Raw genomic sequence first — 19,627 nt, forward strand, 5'->3', positions numbered from 1 at the left:
GACTCCAAACAGGATTCATTACTGCTACCTAAGGTGCCAAATAATTCATTTTTTTTTAAATCGTAGTGTACACAAGGCACTTTAATGAGAACAAACTAAAGTTATTCTGATGTAACATCCCCATGATAGACAAGCCCTAACAATAACGACTACGGCTCTCCTCTCTTAGGCTCTGACATGAAGAACATCACACAAAGCTGTGTTAGTAGGGCACAAAGTTGATGATTTAATCTCTGCTGCTAACATCACCTTGCATTTCTATGGTACTATCAAGCAAAATACTACATAAACCTATGGTCTTGGTGTTGAAAACCTATCTGAGAAAACCAGTGAGACTTAACACCCCCCACACACTTGTCCTCTCCCCTCCTCTGCCAAACAGACTAAGGACTCAATCTCACAGTCCTTACTCTGGGAAAGCTCTCATTGACTTGCTAGGAGAATTGAGGGATTGGACTAGAAGAGAGGTATTTGTATGTATTTGAACTCATTAAGGACTTAAGTTTTATTTTATGTCTAGTGACAGTACACCTTCACTCAAAACCAGAAAATGTAAACGTGTGTGGATAGGGATAGATAGATTATAGATATTACTTACAGTGTATTTCTAGAACCTGCCTTGCTATCTGAGGTGTGGAGTTTAAGGACTCATGGTCTACTCTGCAACTTACAACGACACCATCATCACTCCGATCCGCTCGGAAATCCAACGTGCTGCTAACTGTGAATGTCCTGCGATTTGCATCCTCTTCTTTTAAATATTTGACATCTGCAAGAACAACAAACAAATGTAGCTTAATGATTTTCAGGGAGCACAATGCAATAGGAGGCGGCTCTGGTATATATCAAATCCATTTCTAAAACTTTCCCCCTAGTTGCTTAAAAAATAAAACCACACACTATATAGCCACACATCCCATTATTTGTCTGATAAAAGAACCAATACTGCCATTGCTATTCCTACATGTATATTTGGCAATTTCAAAATCAACTGCTGAGAGCCTGGCCAAGAATTTTAACTGTTGGCATGGGTAGGAAAAGCTGTATTGCAAGCATGCTATGCAGGAAGAAATTACACGATATATCATAGAATCATATATCGAGAGGTCATCTAGTCCAGTCCCCTGCACTCATGGCAGGATTAAGTAATATGCAGACCATCCCTGACAGGTGTTTGTCTAACCTGCTCTTAAAAATCTCCAATGACAGAGATTCCCCAACCTCCCTAGGCAATTTATTCCAGTGCTTAACCACCCTGACAGGAAGTTTTTCCTAATGTCCAACCTAAACCTCCCTTGCTGCAATTTAAGCCTATTGCTCCTTGTCCTATCCTCAGAGGTTAAGTAGAACAATTTTTCTCCCTCCTCCTTATAACACCTTCTATGTACTTGAAAACTATTATCATGTCCCCTCTCTTTTCCAGACTAAACAAACCCAGTTTTTACAATCTTCCCTCATAGGTCACGTTTTCTAGACCTTTAATCATCTTTGTTGTTCTCCTCTGGACTTTCACCCATTTTGTCCCCATCTTTCGTGAAATGCGGCGCCCAGAACTGGACACAACACTCTGGTTGAGGCCTAATCAGCGCAGAGTAGAGCGGAAGAATTACTTCTTGTGTCTTATTTTCAACACTCTTGCTAATGCATCCCAGAATGATGTTTACTTTCTTTGCAAGAGTGTTACACTGTTGACACTCATTTAGCTTGTGGTCCACTATGACCCCCAGATTCCTTTCTGTTGTACTCCTTCTTAGGCAGTCATTTCCAATTTTGTATGTGTGCAACTGATTGTTCCTTCCTAAGTGGAATACTTTGCATTTGTCCTTATTGAATTTTAGCTTATTTACTTTAGACCATTTCTCCAGTTTGTCCAGATCATTTTGAATTTTAATCCTATCCTTCAAAGAACTTGCAACCCCTCCCAGCTTGGTATTATCTGCAAACTTTATAAGTGTACTCCTATGCCGCTATCTAATTCATTGAGGAAGATATTGAACAGAGCTGGACACAGACTGATCCCTGTGGGACCCCACTCATTATGCCCTTCCAGCTTGACTGTGAACATAGTCTGAGGACATAGAGAGAGGTCTGTGTTGAAGATGAGCCTCATCTTATGGGCCTGAGTTACAGACAGGATGGTGATGGCCTGCAGTGATCAAGAAAGGAGAGAGGGAGAGAGAGTGTAGGGGAATTAAGAACTGTTTCAGCCAGTTTAGCTTTTGAACTTGAACTGATGGCCAGACATCCACAATCAATTAAATCGGCAATAAACAAAACCAAAATCAACTAAAAGGCAGGAATGCCTTGCCTCTCTTCATTATCTCTACTATATCTACATCCCAATTAGAAATAAGCTTCCCCTGAAGTCCACTAGAGAAACACAGTTTTTTTCTTATGTTTCTTTAAATCCCCTTCATAGTGCTACTGAAGGTAAATATTTCAAAGTCTACCTATCTAATCTTATAGATATGTGATAGAAGGATATTAGGAAAGCAATGTGACTTTTGATTTAAATATATATGGATAGAGTAAGACTGCAAGTGCTTTATTCATTTTTTTATGAAAATATGAACCCATCTGTGGGTTAGCCAGGATTAACCTCAGCCATGAATTAAATCTAAACCCAAAGTTGAGACATCAACACCACTGTTCAGATTTAAATGAAACATCTCATTCTAATTATTATAATTTGCAGATAAGCCACACCCACTTTTGAAATAAAATTCCTTCAGACCCATCCTTTCTCTTGCTGTATTCAATTTGCCTCTTGTTCTTGAGGAGCTCTACTTTAAGGGTCTCTTTTGTTCAGTTTGGGCTCTGAGGGTATGTCTCCACTGTACCTTGGAGTGTGTCTCCCAGCTGGGGTAGACAGACTCGCACTAGCGAAGCCTGAGCTAATGTGCTAAAAATTAGCAGTGTGGATGCTGCAGTTTAGCCTGGAGCTTGGGCTCTCAAGCCCACCCGGCCCCCTATGCTTGAGAGCCCAAGCTCCAGGCTAAACTGCAGCATCCACACTGCTAATTTTTAGCACATTAGCTCAGGCTTCGCTAGTGCGAGTCTGTCTACCCCAGCTGGGATGTTTGCTTCCAGCTGTCATGTAGACATACTATAAAGGTGCTGGGCACCTTCAACTTCAACTGACTTTATAGACTTGCGAACTCTTAGCTTCTCTCAATATTGAGCAGGGCTGGGACTTTTATTGAAAGAGCCTCCTTGTATGATGCATAAATGAGAGCAGAACAGAAGAACCAACAGATGAGGTTAATGTGCAGAGAAGTTAATGTGAGAGCCACTTATAGACTTTTTGGATTAGTTTTATTTTGTACACAACTATTTATACTGCTCATTGATTTTTGTTTATTTTAGCAAAACAGCAACCTGGTCATATTGATCTGTGCTAATGAAGGCCTTAAAATGAATTTTTGTAAAGAAATATACTACTGAGATTGCTTGTGTCCTGTGTTTCCTAATCAAAGGAAAGGAAAATGCAAGAGGTTTCAGTTTTACAAATCATAGTAAAATCCCATTAGGGAGAGGAAAATGACCTAAATAAAATTTCCATGAAAAGTCAATTTTAGAAAGCATATCTAAAATGTAATAAGCTACATCTTTTTAGATTAAAAATATCTATGGAATAAGAAAGATGGGCTTTATCACTCACTCCAGATAATGTAAGAATCCAGGTAGTTAAGTAATTCTGATTTTTGCTTCAGAAATAATTGTCTTCCCCACCCGGGCATTTTTCTTCCTAAGCATTAAGCAGATTTCAATTTTTGCTGAGGTGACTATCAACATTTATGGATCAGAAAGCTGAGGGAAATATTGACCATGGATAAACCAAGGTTATTATATTCGTAAAGGAGGAAAATATTTTAGCCTAGATTTAAAAAGTGCCTAAAGTTTGGATCCTAAATGTAACATTAAGCACCTGAATAAATAGACTTATTTTCAAAAGTGCTGAGCACCCAGCAGCTCGAATTAACTGGAGATCAGACAGCTCCTAGGCATTGGCAGCCTTCACTTCAATGGGAGCTGCTGGATGCGCAGCACTTTTGAAAAATGGAGACCACTTCTTTAGGAGCCTTTTAGATGCCTGTTTCTTTAAAATCTTGACCCTTAATTGTCAGTGAAAAAATAAGTCAATGTATGTACTTTTATATAAACCCTGAATATCTGGATCATCAAAAATATCTATACATTTATCTATAATGGCCAAATATTTTTAAAGTAACAGATTTTTTTCTTCTGAGAATCACATTCATTACAGGAAGTGAAGCTTAAAGTCAAGGAACCCCCCATACTCCCATGGAAACAAACAGTTTTCTTGGAACTCACTGTTTGCATATGCACTCTGACTGTTTAACACTTTTTGTTAGCTCCATATTATTGGTCTCTGAGGAGGAAAACAATATAAACTTGCTGATTTATCACTCATTGGTTATTTTCAACCAATTATAACCTTATATTGCTCCCATATATGTAACAATTATCCATTGAAAATATATTTTTCCATATTTTAACTGGGCAAATCTGATATTTTGGGCTTCTGTATATTTTTCATCTGGTTTTGCTTTAACCTTGCATTATAATCTGAGAAGGTTAAATTCTACTTTCAGCTGGAGTTTTGTTAAGCCAAAAAGAGTACCACATTTCTGATCTCACTGCACATATTAAAATTAGCAACCTCATTTTAAATTTGCCATTTTGTTGCAAAAATATTAATTAATTAATTACTTTTTACTACACAGGAAAAAAAACAGGAAAATAATTTGAAATTATTTCTGAAAAGTGAAAACTAAAACCACATTCAAGGTTACATTTTCAAATCAGTGGGTAATAAATTATGTGACAAGTAAGTATTGTGTATTTACTTTCTGATAATTTGAATCCCTTAAGCTAAATTTAGGGATGCCACAGTCAGTTGTATTATTGAGCAGGTAGAAAAAAAGGATTAGAAAGCCAAACTTCACATCCCTATGCTAATATATATATATATGAGGCAGAACGTTAAAATATAAGGAATGTAATGCCATGATTCACGCTCAGCCTCTCCCATTCTTAACATCGAGCCTGCTAAACAGGTCTCTCTTACTAGATGATGATTCCTTTTTTCTGCTAATAGAAATGCAAGCAACATTTTAGGTTGGCTTTTTTTCCCCCGGTTCCGTCTCTGAACTGAATGTATTCGGTTTTCATATTCTTTTGCACCATGTATAATATACTGTAACACAATTGGATTTACTGGTGCTAGACAGCAGAACTCCTAACCTTTAATGTCAGGTGCATTAGCATACAATTTCATATCTATTTTCTCAGATTTATCATTTCACCTTTTCCAGTGCACAAAAGCTAATGTACCTTCTGCTGATGCCATTGCAAGCTAGTTAGGTTATTTTATTTGTAACCTTCATGACAATGGCAATGTGCTCTTCAGAAGACCTAGAAAACTAAAGCGTTCAAGGCTTTCCTCTCATTTTTATCTTCTTCACTTTCTATTCCTCCTCAGTTTCAACACCTATTTCATCCATTCTATTGAGTTTTCTTTCTTATGTCCATCCCTTAGGTACCTGCCCAGAAAGCCATGTGTTAGTTTAAGATTAAAATCCCTAAATTGTCTGCTTTGCTGCTATTACATTTCAGCTGAACAGGAAATGCATAATTACTGTGCAAGCCTGAAAGATCTGATTTTAAAAAAAAATCTGGTGCCATGAGTTGCCCTTGCTTATGTCTGCTTACACCTGTAGTTCATTTAGGATACTGGCACTACCTAAGTTTATTTTCCATCTTTTGATGGCACTTCTTGCATACATTCACTTTGACATCTCTTTTGAATGACAGCTTTGCTGGCATAGTACAGCATGTATGTGATGTCCTCTGTTACATTTTGCCTTTTAATTATATTGCACAAGGTGCTACTTTTCTCTTGGTAGTTCTCAAATTGTGGGTCGGTACCCCAAAGTGGTCTTTGGACTGGCATTAGACTTGCTGGTGCCCAGAGCCAAAGCCCGAGCCCGGGGCCAAACTCAAAGCCTGAGCCAACTGCCCAGGGCTGAAGCATGAGGGTTTCAGCCCTGGGTGACAGGTCTCAGGTCTGGCTTTGGCCCCGCCTCTCAGGGTGGCGAGGCTGGGGAAGGCTCACACTTCCGTCCCCCCTCCTGAGGTTGTGTAGTAATTTTTGTTGTCAGAAGGGGGTAGCGGTGCAATGAAGTTTGAGAACCCCTGATTTACCATCCTGCAGGCTGAAAGACTCCACTTTCTGATTTTCTGCTTCCCATCTTCACTCGACCACAGGAACTCAGGCATATTTTAACCTACTTGAGCCCAAAGTCCACGCCTCTTTCCAATCCAATTTTCTGATTTTGAATTGGAAACTTCTCAAGACAGGTACATTGAAAAGAAATCATATTTCTGTGAATATCAACCATGGTATCTTTAACTTATAAATTTTGCATATTAGTCTTTTTTTTAAATTATTATTATTATGTATTTCTCTGATTTCTCTGTGTTGGTGGATACCAAAGAAAGTTGAACTGTTTCTCTTATTACTACCACAGATTTGCTTGAAGCAGCTTTTTGATTCACTAACAAAAACCATAATGCCAGACAAGTGTGTGAGATACATGGATACTAAAGGAATGATTTTAAAATAATAGCTACAATTCTGACAACTCATTCACCAGATCTTTTAGCATATTAGATGAAAATGACAGCAATAAAAACCAATACCAATTTTCTGGGAACATGCAAGAGTGGATCAAATGTCAAAATAGCTGGAGTACTGATAGAGACATGAACCTGGTACTCAAGATGATTGTAAAGCATTTTATGATCCATCTCAATTAAGGTGATATTATGGCCTTAAGATAACTATAATTAAAAATAATAGCAATATGACTGATTTTTTTTGCAAAATGTTACAAACTATAATTTTTAATTATAGTTTGTAACATTTTGCAAAAAAAAATCAGTCATATTGCTATTATGATGAATATTGATCAATTCTTCCACATTTACATAATAGAATTGATTCTTGCACGTTTAGATAATGTCCATCCTTTTATAAAAATGAAAGTGATACAATTCCAAGCAATCCTCCCCATTAAATGCTTTAGTTTTGATGTTGACACATATTTACATAGAAATGTTTTTCAATACCTTTAATCTCTTTGTCATTCTTGAACCATCTGATATCAGCTGCTGGTTTGCTACCAGAGGTCTTGCAGGTTAGCTGCATCCTCTCTCCCTCCATAACTGGTGAAGTAAATCCACTAATCTGTGGCTTCTCAGGAACACCTAAGAAACAATCAAGCAAATAAAAGATACAGCATGTTGCCAATCAGCTACTTTAAGCCTTTGACCAGAGGGCTGTCAGTTGATAAGGTTAACCTATTAGAGGTCAATTTCCAAAAGAAATAACAGATAGGTTTATTCACTTTAGGATTGACAAGCCTAACAACAAGTGTCACTGAATTCCGTTTTCTATTTTAAACTGACCAGTGAACCTGAACCATACTAGAGTTTAATTGAAGAAAATGAACATGTTTTATATGTTAATTTTAAACCAATCCAGATTGTCTCATACTTTACGTTCAAGTTCAGAATGACTTCCTATTGCTCGATATATAGTGGATATCTTCATTTTAAGCAGATTATTTTGGGTGGGAGGCATGGAATATATTAACTACTCTTGTTAAAATGAAACACAACCAGGAACAAAATCCAAACTGATCGAGCTGCATTTTAACAGACAATTCCAGCATGAATTCAGGGAATCCTACCACAAAAGGAGAGCAAAAAGAAGGGGGGGGGGGAAATCCTCTCTTTTCAGATTTAAATATAGTAATAATGGGCCCAATCCAAAGCACACAGAATTCATAGGAATCCTTCCATTGATTCAGTGAGGTCTGGATCAGGTACTATGCCCATTAAATATCATACTCCAAACATTAGAGATGGCAAGGATTATGTTTTGAGGAATGGAGGGAGATTTAAAATACAGAACTGTGAATAAAATTGAGACTATTTAGTTATATTCAATGACTGGCTTAGTAACACACAGAAATGACTTATTTTGAGGGGATATATCTTTCCACAGTTTCTAAAAGCTCTTATAATACGATTAGGTTTACCCTTTACATCTGGAATGTTTCAGTTAATTCACAGATTTTCATTCCTGGATAAAGGGATCAGTCACTGAAATTCCGCTCTGTGCTTTGCATCTTTCAATGTAGTTTGTTCGTGTCTCTCCTTTTCCAAAGGAAACCGATAAACACTGCACGCAATCAAACATTACTCCAAACACAAACAACAGCACCTATCGCAGTGTAGATTCCGTAGTAAAACTACTCCAACTTTTCAGGGGCATGAAATGGCATCTTTAATAATCCCTGTACATTAAAATCTTCTAATCCAAATCAGACCAGTGAATAGAAAGAATATTTCTGCATATAAATCATCTTTCTGATTAAAATGATGGCATGGAATAAATTACAGAGGAAAAAAAAGAACATTACTCTCATATAGGGGCATCTTTAGAAGAATTTTAAATGTGAGTTTCTAATAGACAAATAAAATTATAGTGAGACAGATGCTTCTGAAACCTTGCTGCTGTCTTTTTGCTGGAAAAAAAAACGGAAGATGTTGGAAAGCAGTCATGTAAAAAAAAAAAACCCAAGCAAATAAAAAGTAGAACTAAATAGACCATAAAAAAAATCAAGCCACCCTGATTAGAAGCTACTGATTAGATGTCTGGCTTTTTACCTTTGTAACACCCTTTTATCTGGGTCCCAATGCCATTTAATAGGTTGAATTTGACTAATCATCTATTCTTTGGATCTTGAGATGGCTCTCTACAGAAAAAAAATTAACCCTTAGGCAGTTGTTATCCCAAAATACTCTCTTTGAGTGGATATTTTTTGTCCTTAATGGCAAACTTGTGAAGATTTTTGTAAAATAGACTCAGTGGGACTCACAGAGGCATATTTCATATCCTATGCACAAAACCAATTCCCTGGATGGATTAACTTTAATATTACTAGCACAGAGAACATCTTGCATTAGTCCTATTAAATTCAACTGCCTGCTTTTCTATATATAAAAAGCAAAACAAAACAAAATGGGGAAAAAAATCAATCTTTAAAATCGTATCACTTGTTAGGTACACAGGTGTGTTTCAATGAACTATAGCAATTTCAGCTGATTGGGCTACTGACATTGACAGAATCACATAAAGCTCGGCGCTGAAACATTATTTTTTGGGCATCGCTATGAATCTATTGCATTTTGTGTGTGTCTCTCTCTCTATAACCTTTGGGGAAAACAGCAGAGCATTTAGAGGATGAAGCATAAAAGAAACAAGCCCAGTGAAAATATGCACTTTGTAGAGGAAAAAGGAAAATAGAATGAGCCAAGAAAATGCATAGCTAAGGAAAAACTATGAGTCTCTAAAGCCCTTTTTGATTTCATGCTCTCTGGTTTTGTCTCCTTTGCCCTATACAGTACATTGTTAGGAGATGAACACATGCACCCTGTTAACCCCTTTGGTGCTTGGGATATAGAGGTTATGTCCATTTTAAGGAGCACTCATGTGGTACTATTGATGTGCACTGTAATTCATGGTCCTGCCACATTGCACATAATAAGGGGCTTGCTATTCCTAGGCATGGTTCTAGTCAAGCAATCTTTAGAGAAAGCAAGAGTGGGTGTTTTACATGCATCTGCTGCGACGTTTTCTGAAAATTCACCCTAGAAATATTTACCAAGATTTGAGAAGTCTTAGAACTCATCTCTTAACTCATTTCACTTTGGTATTCTCAGCCGGCTGTACTTACCCAGAACAGTGAGAAAAGCCTTGGAAGTTTTGACAGGCATAGTAAATAAAGAACAGGTGTATTGCCCTTCATCTGACAGAGACACATCACTGACGCTGATGCTCAGTTCATGCCATGAAGCTCGAACCAGCTCAATTCTGTTGTCCCTCAGGGCTGGAAAACAAAATGTATATGTTAAAGATACATTTATACAGTACAGTATGTTATTCAATAGGTTTAAATGCAGCAGTCTAATGAACATTTTTAATTACAAATTGATTATATGGAGACATAGACCAGGTTAAAGACAGATTATGGTGTTATTTTTTCCTTTCAGGGAATTCCAACATTTCAACAGTTTTTGGATAGTCTCAAAATCAGCTGAAAAACAAAATATGACCATTGAAATTATTACATATTTAATATTGGGATTCAGTGATGTAACCAGTCTCAGCTACATTTTGGTCCCTTGCATTATATCAAGTGATATTAAATCATCTGAACCACTACACAAGTATGCAACAGAACAATGAATCCAAAATACCAACCCATGATTTCCGTTTGTTTCCCAGAAACAGGACAGGACAGTGACACAACGAGCAGGGGTGAATATGATCAGCACCAGATGGAGGTTTCAGGGGCAAGGTATGAAAGTGAGTCCCTTCTGTCCAATGCTGCAATGGATGTCTGTAGGGATGAACTCGGTGGGTTTCAGGGAACTTCCCTATTTTTCCTCTGGAGGATCTAAATGTGGGAGGGGAGGGTGGTCACTTATCCCTCCTCCTCTCCCCTTCCCCCCAAGACAACAAGAGACACCAAACCTAGTAGATTAGGAGAACTTCATAAGGAAGGGATATGGTGATCAGATAAACTGCATTGGTAAAGGATTCAAAGGAGGTACTCTTTCAAGAAGTGGAATCGGGGTCAGGGGGTTGGGATTCCTATGACTGGTATGGCATGGACCCAACCCACACCTCCTTTATAGCCCCCCCTTCACCTTCATTCAAGGGGGGATGATAGGGTCCCAACAGTGGGTTGGCTGGGGACCAGGATGGGTAAGGGGGGAGGGCTGAGAGAAGCTTCCCTTGGGTATATGTACATGATTATGGAATTACCTGCACCATACACTTTTATATTCTGAACAATGCCCTACATGAACCAGTGAGGCCCATATCAGCCTCACATTAAGCAGTGGGGGCCATTTTCTGGCTTGTAGGAAAAGGTGTGTGGCTCCTTTAATGACTAGAGAACCAGAGGGACTTGCTGCAGCTGCCTCAAACCAGGTCAGCAGACCCATCACTCTCTTCTCCCAGTCACCAGAAGAGAGGGAAGACTATTTCGGTCTATACTGGTGCAAGAAAAACCCTCTTATACCTGGACCAGTTGAGCATCACCTACACTTCCACCCATGGAAGTCATTAAATACCAAGTTTTCTCATGATCTGCAGTGTGTATTACTGTAGTTGGCTCTTTACATAAGAACTTAAGAATGGCCCAACTAGGTCAGACCAATATCCCAGTATCCTGTGTTCTGACACTGGCCAGTGCCAGCAGCTTCAGAGGGAATGAACAGAACAGGGCAATTATCAAATGATACATCCCATTATCCAGTCCCAGCTTCTGGCAGTCAGAGGTTTAGGGACACCCAGAGCATGGGGTTGCATCCTTGACCATCTTGACTAATAGCCATTGATGGACTTATCCTCGATGAAATTACCTAATTCTTTTTTGAACCCAGTTGTACTTTTGGCCTTCACAACATCCCCCAGCAATGAGTTTAATAGATTGACTGTGTATTTTGTGAAGAAGTACTTCCTTATGTTTGTTTGAAACCTGCTGCCTATTAATTTCATTGGGTGATCCCCTGGTTCTTGTGTTATGTGAAGGGGTAAATAACACTTCCCCTATTCATTTTCTCCACATCATTCATGATTTTATGGACTTCTATCATATCGCCCCTTAGTCGTCTCTTTTCCAACCTGAACCACCCCAGTTTTTTTAAATTTCTCCTCATATGGAAGCTGTTCCATACCCCTAATAATTTTTGTTGCCCTTCTCTGTACCTTTTCCAATTCTAATATATCTTTCCTGAGATGGGGCAACCAGAACTGCATGCAGTATTCAAGGTGTGGTCATACCATGGATTTATATAGTGGCATTATGATATTTTCTGTCCTATTATCCCTCCCTTCCCTAATAGTTCCTCATATTCTGTTAGCTTTTTTTGACTGTTGAGTGGATATTTTCAGAGAATTATTCACAATGATTCCAAGATCTCTTTCTTGAATGGTAACAGCTAATTTAGATCATAATTTTGTGTGTACAGTTGTGATTATGTTTTCCAATATGCATTACTTTGCATTTATCTTCATTAAGTTCATCTGCCATTTTGTTGTCCAGACACCCAGTTTAGTGAAATCTCTTTTTAATTCTTTAATCTGCTTTGAACTTAACTATTCTGAGTAATTTTGTATCATCTGAAAACAATGACACCTCACTGTTTACTCCTTTTTGTAGATCTTTCATTAGGGTCTGGGAAGGATGTTTTCCCTCACCACCAAATTGGCCAAGGTGAGAGGGGTGTGGGGGGGTGGAGGGAGATTCTGCCTTACCCACAGTGGGTGAATATGAAATGGGAGTTAAGCTATCATGTTGCAACTAATTTTGTAAGCATGGGGCAGATGATGGAGGTATACAGCGATTGGAGAAAATGGACTGGTAAAGGATTTAAAGGAGGTATTATTTAAAGGAGTGGAAATGTGTGTGTGGGGGGGGTCTGGGCTGCTATGACTGGTATGGCAGGGAGCCGCCCCTCCCCTTTAACCTGGCAGGGAGCCGCCCCTTCCCTTTAACCCAGCAGCATGTTGACTGGGGACCAGGACGGGTAAAGGGGGAAGGCTGACAGCAACCCCCACCCCATGGGTATACACAATAGATAATGAATTGCCTGCAATGAACTGTTTTATCTGCCAGGTACTCTCAGCCATTTAGAAATAAAGTTGCAGCCTAATTAAACCATATCCACTGTATCCTGTCCTCCTTCCAGCACAGCCAGACAAACTCTATTTCCTACCAGCTTAGTAAGACACAGTTCCCCGCAAATGGTGTTTTTTTTTAAATATCCATTAGCACACACAGTGGTTTGGAATATCGGGTTTCCCAAAGCATTTTAAGGAATTATTTGCTATTAAAATGATGATATAAACTCTACTTCTTCATTCTTCAGATATAATGGGTATCAACATCGTAAGTGTAACAATTTGTAGGGATGACTGAAAAGGAAGAATTCTGTTTTGTGAAAAATTTTGAGGTTTCAGAATTTGTTTTGCATCAGAGGAAATAAAAAAAAAGAGAGTCATCCACCTCAGAATAGCCAAAAACCTTATGGCCTGGTTGAGTTTTGGGGCTACCAGCTCTCTGACAGCCAAAGTGCAAATAGGACAACTATAATAACCAGAGCATTTAGGTTTATTTACTCGGGAGAACCAAGATGTACAGTCATTGATATGTACTAATATGCAACTTCCTCTTTGGGAGAGGCTCCACTCTGACTCCTATGTTAGAATTCAGATCCACAATCTATTTCTATCTAAACCCTGATGAAAATTAATCTCTATCATGACTCTTTGGTTGCTAAATTTGGATGTTCACAAATCATTGCAAAGCTATTAAATTGCTGCTCTGGGCGCCTACTAAGGCAGATCTGCACCAAACTTAGCAGTTCTGACAGAGCCTCATCTACCAGCAAAAAAATATTTTTGAATCTGCTGCCTTGAAGGCAGCTCTTTTGCACTGACTTCAAGTTGGATTTATTGGTTGCTTCAGGGTAGGTCAGCCAAAGCCTGACGTATTCTCCTTGGGGCCTGATGACTTAAAGGTGACAACTTTGAGCAGATCTCACATCCGAGTGTGTCATGAACTGCTCCAAGGCACTGCAAATAGTGCTTGTAGTTGTCCATGATGGACATATTCCTGTCACATGAGAGACTCCATCCAGAAAATAGGAGGAGAAATATACATAACATAAGAAGAAACATGAATAAAACCACAGAAGATAAAACAATAAAGCCAAGTACCGGAGGTATACTGGACATACCAACCGGTGAAAACAAGTTAATGAAAAGCTATTGCAGCCACACATAAATAAGCATCTTCCGAGCCAGAACATGTGAGCTCCTCCCATATCAGCAGATAAATAAAAAGATGATGACTGAAGCTTTTCTGGCCAATACTCCTCACAACAGTTCAACTTATGCCATCCTTTTAGGGGCCAGCTCAGAACTGATCTCAGAACATTCCAATTCTAACCACATGCAGGTAGTTCAGACACAAGAGTAGAACTCTGTTATACAAAGGTTACTGACCTTTTTGGGGGATAGGGGAAATTATTTTCCATATGAACCACTGGCTCTAAGTAGTTTAACTATCACACCGTTACATAATTTGGATGAATGTCATATGTGCTAAAAACAAATTATCTGAAACTATGATTGAATTTTGCCCTCTTTTTACCAGATATTATTTGAATCATAGAATATAAGGGTTGGAAGAGACCTCAGGAGGTCATCTAGTCCATCCCCCTGCTCAAAGCAGGACCAAAACCAACTAAATCATCCCAGCCAGGACTTTGTCAAGATGGGCCTTAAAAATCTGTAAGGATGGAGATTCCACCACCTCCTTAGGTAACCCATTTCAGGGCTTCACCACCCCCGTAGTGAAATAGTGTTTCCTAATATCCAACCTAGACCTGTCCCACTGCAACTTGAGACCATTGCTCCTTGTTCTGTCATCTGCCACCACTGAGAACAGCTGAGAATATTTAATACACTATATTTAATGTTGTAAATTAATATAATTTTCCCTCAATTCCCTCAATACTGCCTAATGTATCATAAGCAAAATGTGCCTTTAGGTCAACTTTATGCACCTATTATGATATTTCCCTAAACAAGTGCCAACATTCAATCAGAATTTCATACACTTAAAAGAACAGTTATGTATTCCACTGAAGCACAAAGGGGCTATGAAAGATGCCAATAGCAAAGCAGTCTTATTATACAAGCTGAAAAAAAGCAGCACTTGAAATAGTAAACATCACCAGAACCATCATTTCTTTCTCTGTCATATAACATAAAAACAGCTAAATCAATTTTCTTGAAAACTGGTAGAAACAACCACTGCTTAAGAGCTGAGATCTGACATACCAAGTTTCAGCCTGGAGTGAATTTTTACTAAAACCATGGAAAAAAGATTTATAAATGCTTAGCAACAATGCTGCAAATGGCACCAGTATAATAATGTTCTTTTGCAGAAAGTTGGTTTGTTGTCTGTTGATGACAGTATTCAAAGAGCTAACACTAAACTAAAATCATATCCGTTTTTCCTCTCCTCTTCAAATAAGAATACATAAACTTGATTTATCTTTCCTGTATAGTAAGAGTTGACTATAGCCCAGTTAGAGAAGAGCACTACAGTTTCTACCTAAATAAAGTTAATGTGGAATCTTGCCAAGATAATACCACGCTTTGGAAGTTTATTCCTTTCATGCCTTTTCACAGAACTAAAGACTGACATATGTATTCTTTGAAAAAAATACATTTTATAGTTGCCTTTTCATGGAAAAATGTACTAGTATATCTAAAATACAAGAAACTGTTCTCACGATTAATGAAGAAGTAAAACACAGTAGAGTAAGTATGAGCAGCAGGATGACCTGGAGTACTTTCCTCATCTCTGGCCAGAGGTAAGTCATCCACCAGAGCAACAATATTGTCTCTATGCCATGCTCTAGCCTGAATTGGGGCTAAGAGGGATGCAGGATATTCGGAGCTTGACAAATCATGCTGGACTGTTTTTAATTAGCTTGCTTAGAAAAGAGAGATTAGACATTTGGATGCATTTAATGGGGTTTTTTTTAATAGTGAGCTATTGCATGTTTCAGGGTATATAGTAGATGAGCATATAGTAGAAAATGAGTTGACAGTCTTCATTAGCAAGGGCCCCAGAATTTCTCTACTCTGTGGCTAGGTCTACACTACCCGCCTAAATCGGCGGGTAGAAATCGATCTCTCGGGGATCGAATTATCGCGTCTCGTTGGGACGCGACAATCGATCCCCGAATCGACGCGCTTACTCCACCAGCGGAGGTGGGAGTAAGCGCCGTCGATGGGGAGCCGCGGAGGTCGATTTTGCCGCCGTCCTCACAGCGGGGTAAGTCGGCTCCATACGTCAAATTCAGCTATGCTATTCGCGTAGCTGAATTTGCGTATCTTAAATTGACTCCCCCCCGTAGTGAAGACCTGCCCTTATTTACCATCCCAGAGAGAGCAAAGGGTAATGTCACAGATGGTGGCCCTGATTTCTGTCAGTGCATCCATGACTACTACTTGTGTGAGTTCAGGTTTCAAGGTAATTTCCTCTGTGAAATAAGAAAATAATTCCTAACAGTAAAATATGTTCTGGTACAGTGGAGCAATCTAGGTTTACAACATGATTTACACGCCAGAAAACTTCTTCAGGATGTGACTTTTCTGATTCTCTATGGCACAGAGAAAGTAGGATCAGTTTAGCTACTTTATGACTGTGGAACAAGTTGGTAAACATTCCTTGCCTCTGAGACTCTGTACTGATGCACATTTTTCACCAACCCTACTTGGATTTTCTTCTTTCTCTCTCTATTGCAAATCATTCAGGAACCATGGTGATTAGTGCAGGTGATGAAGCACGTCAGTATTAGAATGTCTATAGCCTCAGTCAGTAATGGTCAACCTCTCAGCCCTACAAAACAGCTCAATAAATCTGGACTTGCTGACTTCTGGTATTGAAGAGATGTGATCCCAAACTCCTAGATACTTTTGTTGTTGATGATGACACACATGGCCTTATGGGATTTGTTTATACACTCCCACACGTTAAAAAATGAACAATAGGCTCAATATCTGACCCTGAATACATATAGCCCTTTGAGAGTGAAGATCTTTTTTTGGAATTGGAATATGTTTAACTGTTCAGAGGAAAATTGGAATATTTTTAATTGTGCACATAAAAAAATCATATTCCTTAGAATGAAGCAATGTGTTGCAAATTCTGATCATCTGGTTCCTTCTGCAGTGTGAAATTACAGTGGAATCTATTACACTAATGCAACTGGACATGTGCCATAGCACAACAGCCCAGGAATCATGCTTTTCTAATATGCAGCTGCAAAAATTAAAATTACAGAATGATCTGGCAAGCTTAGAGATGGTCAGAATTAAAACAGATGAGATCCAATAGATAATGTAATGGCAAAAAAGGATAATCCTCAGATACAAAATGGCAGACTGGAAAAAGCCTGGGGGATTACAGAGGAAATAAGTTAGACAGAGAGTCATTCGCAACACTATTGTAAAAAAGATGAATCCTATCCTGGATTGTATTTATAGAAGTTGCTGTGGTAGGATAAAGGAAGTAATAATACTGAATTATAAAACTTTGGTAAACTACATATGTTATAATATGTGTGACATTTGAGGCCTCTTTAACTTAAAAAATTCTAATAAACAATTCAACCTAAACCAAACAAAAACCAAAATAGAGGCTTGCCAAATTCCCACCTAAAATGACAAAGAGTCAGATGTCATATTGTATGAAGAATTACTTGATGGGATGGCCCTCAGCTGGCGTATACTGTTGAGGGTCTGTCTATGGAATACAAGTGGATAAGAGTATTTACAATGACTCTGAGATACTGTAACAATATATACACACCCTGTCCCACCCACCCACACCCCTCTCAAAGATGTATTAATATTAAGATGAGTTAGGAAAAAAAAAGTATTTTCCCTGTAACTGAGGAGTAAAACGAAGAGTACTGGTAGAAAACGAAAGATAATACAGTTCAGGTTAGAAAATAATTCTTTTTAAATGAGGAGCATTAGTGGCATAAACAGCCTGGTGAACTATGCTGGGGTCTTCCTAATCCACACTGATAAATTGCAAACTGAGAGGGGGAGGGATAGCTTGGTGGTTTGAGCATCGGCCTGCTAAACCCAGGGTTGTGAGTTCAATCATTGAGGATGCCATTTAGGGCTCGGGGGCAAAAATCTGTCTGGGGATTGGTCCTGCTTTGAGCAGGGGGTTAGACTAGATGACCTCCTGAGGTCCCTTCCAAACCTGATATTCTATAATATCTATGATGACACCAACGTAAATAGTTTTCGAGGTTTGTCCATTGACAGGCAGAGCAAGGAGGTTCTGCTGGTGGTGGGGTGAGCGTCTATCACGTCACATTTCCCATCAGCTAATAGGAGAGCTGCACATCAAACATTGGTGCTGCTGCACATAATTCAGTACCACTCTTACACATTTCTAAGCCACTTGCTGCTGCTTCTCCTCATCATTATAAGAAAATGGGGCATAGGGGAAGCAGCTTCACTCAAGCTTCTCTATGAGTGAAGAGAAACCCAGTGGCAAGGATTACAATGGGGTAGGGTCACCCCACTTCCAGGGCCAGCCCACAATATTTTGACACCTGAGGTGGGGAGCTCAAATGATGCCCCCATGCCCCCTCACTTGGGCCAAAACTTTGAATGGTCTCAATTCTGCCTTTTTCCTGTTCTACTCCTCTCATGGCACTGCTCTGCTACCTATCCCAATAAAAGAGAACTAACAACTTAAAATGCCTTGTTCAAAAATTTTAAGTAATGCCTGAACAGCAAATGTAACTTTTGTTGTCTGCATAGTAAACACTGGCATTTTTATCCGCTTGAATAATCAAAGTGGTGCTTTCTGTGCCTTCTTGGTTGCAAAGATTTGAACTGCTTCCTGAAGGTCAAGTATCAGGGGGTAGCCGTGTTAGTCTGTATCTACAAAAACAACAAGGAGTCTGGTGGCACCTTAAAGACTAACAGATTTATTTGGGCATAAGCTTTCGTGAGTAAAAACCTCACTTCTTCGGATGCATAGAGTGAAAGTTACAGAAGTAACTCCCTGCTCTCCATGTGTCAGTATATAATGCCTGCATCTGTAACTTTCACTCTATGCATCCGAAGAAGTGAGGTTTTTACTCACGAAAGCTTATGCCCAAATAAATCTGTTAGTCTTTAAGGTGCCACCAGACTCCTTGTTGTTCCTGAAGGTCCACAGTCTGGGCCAGCTCATGCTCTATTGAGATGGTTGCAAGGTCAACCAGCCTCTCCTGTGTCATTGTGGAGCGTAGATGTGTTTTTATTAACTTCAGCTTGGAGAAGCTGCGTTCTCCACTGGCAACTGTTACAGGAAGGTTAGAAGTATGCATAGAGCAACACAAGCATTTGGAAAGAAGGTGGTCATCTTATTTGTGAACATATATTCCAGAACAGCCTTTGGAGTTGATCCTGCTGAAATGTATCTTGAAAAGGCTTTCAGTTCATCACCTAAATCACTTGCATCAATATCGCGCATGTCATCATATGTCAACACTGTCTCTAATGCCCTGCATTGCTGGTGAAGGTCTTCTTCAGGTATAGTGAGGAGTTTTGGAATATCATACAACTTCCCAAATATACTGCTGTGTTCCTTGAGCTGCATGAAACATTCTTCAATTGACTGTATTGCACAATCTAGCACCTGGTTAAAGAATTCAACTTTGAATTGTTGTTTGGGGTCTCTTATGGAATTATCCCGTGCCTCGTAATCAAAATATCTTCTTCTTCGGTGACTCTTGTATTCTTGAATGGGTGGGAAAATAGCTTCAGTGTGAAGTTCCTCTGCCAACTTCTGTGCACTCTTCAGAACATTTTGAAATCCCTAATCTGATCGGTAAGGCTATAAAGTATGCCTTTGCTTTGTCCAGTTGT

At 39.0% G+C, this 19,627-nt stretch overlaps 1 protein-coding gene across 21 annotated transcripts in view; it reads right to left on the bottom strand.

Annotated features, from left to right (window-relative positions):
• Positions 1 to 19,627, bottom strand: part of CADM2 (cell adhesion molecule 2) — a 1,056,973-nt gene that overhangs the window by 158,332 nt on the left and 879,014 nt on the right. For all 21 annotated transcript variants that reach the window (XR_010594295.1, XM_024102051.3, XM_065575421.1 and 18 more), the window contains 3 exons: positions 9,831 to 9,983; positions 7,156 to 7,293; positions 599 to 769 (listed from right to left, as the gene is read on the bottom strand). Coding sequence is in view for 20 of the 21 variants with exons in the window: in XM_024102051.3 (XP_023957819.1) it covers positions 599 to 769; positions 7,156 to 7,293; positions 9,831 to 9,983 (462 nt within the window). In the remaining variant the exon portion in view is untranslated. The remainder of the gene's footprint in view (positions 1 to 598; positions 770 to 7,155; positions 7,294 to 9,830; positions 9,984 to 19,627) is intronic.

This window comes from Chrysemys picta, chromosome 1 (genome assembly GCF_011386835.1).
Source record: "Chrysemys picta bellii isolate R12L10 chromosome 1, ASM1138683v2, whole genome shotgun sequence".
Taxonomy (NCBI): Eukaryota; Metazoa; Chordata; order Testudines; family Emydidae; genus Chrysemys; species Chrysemys picta.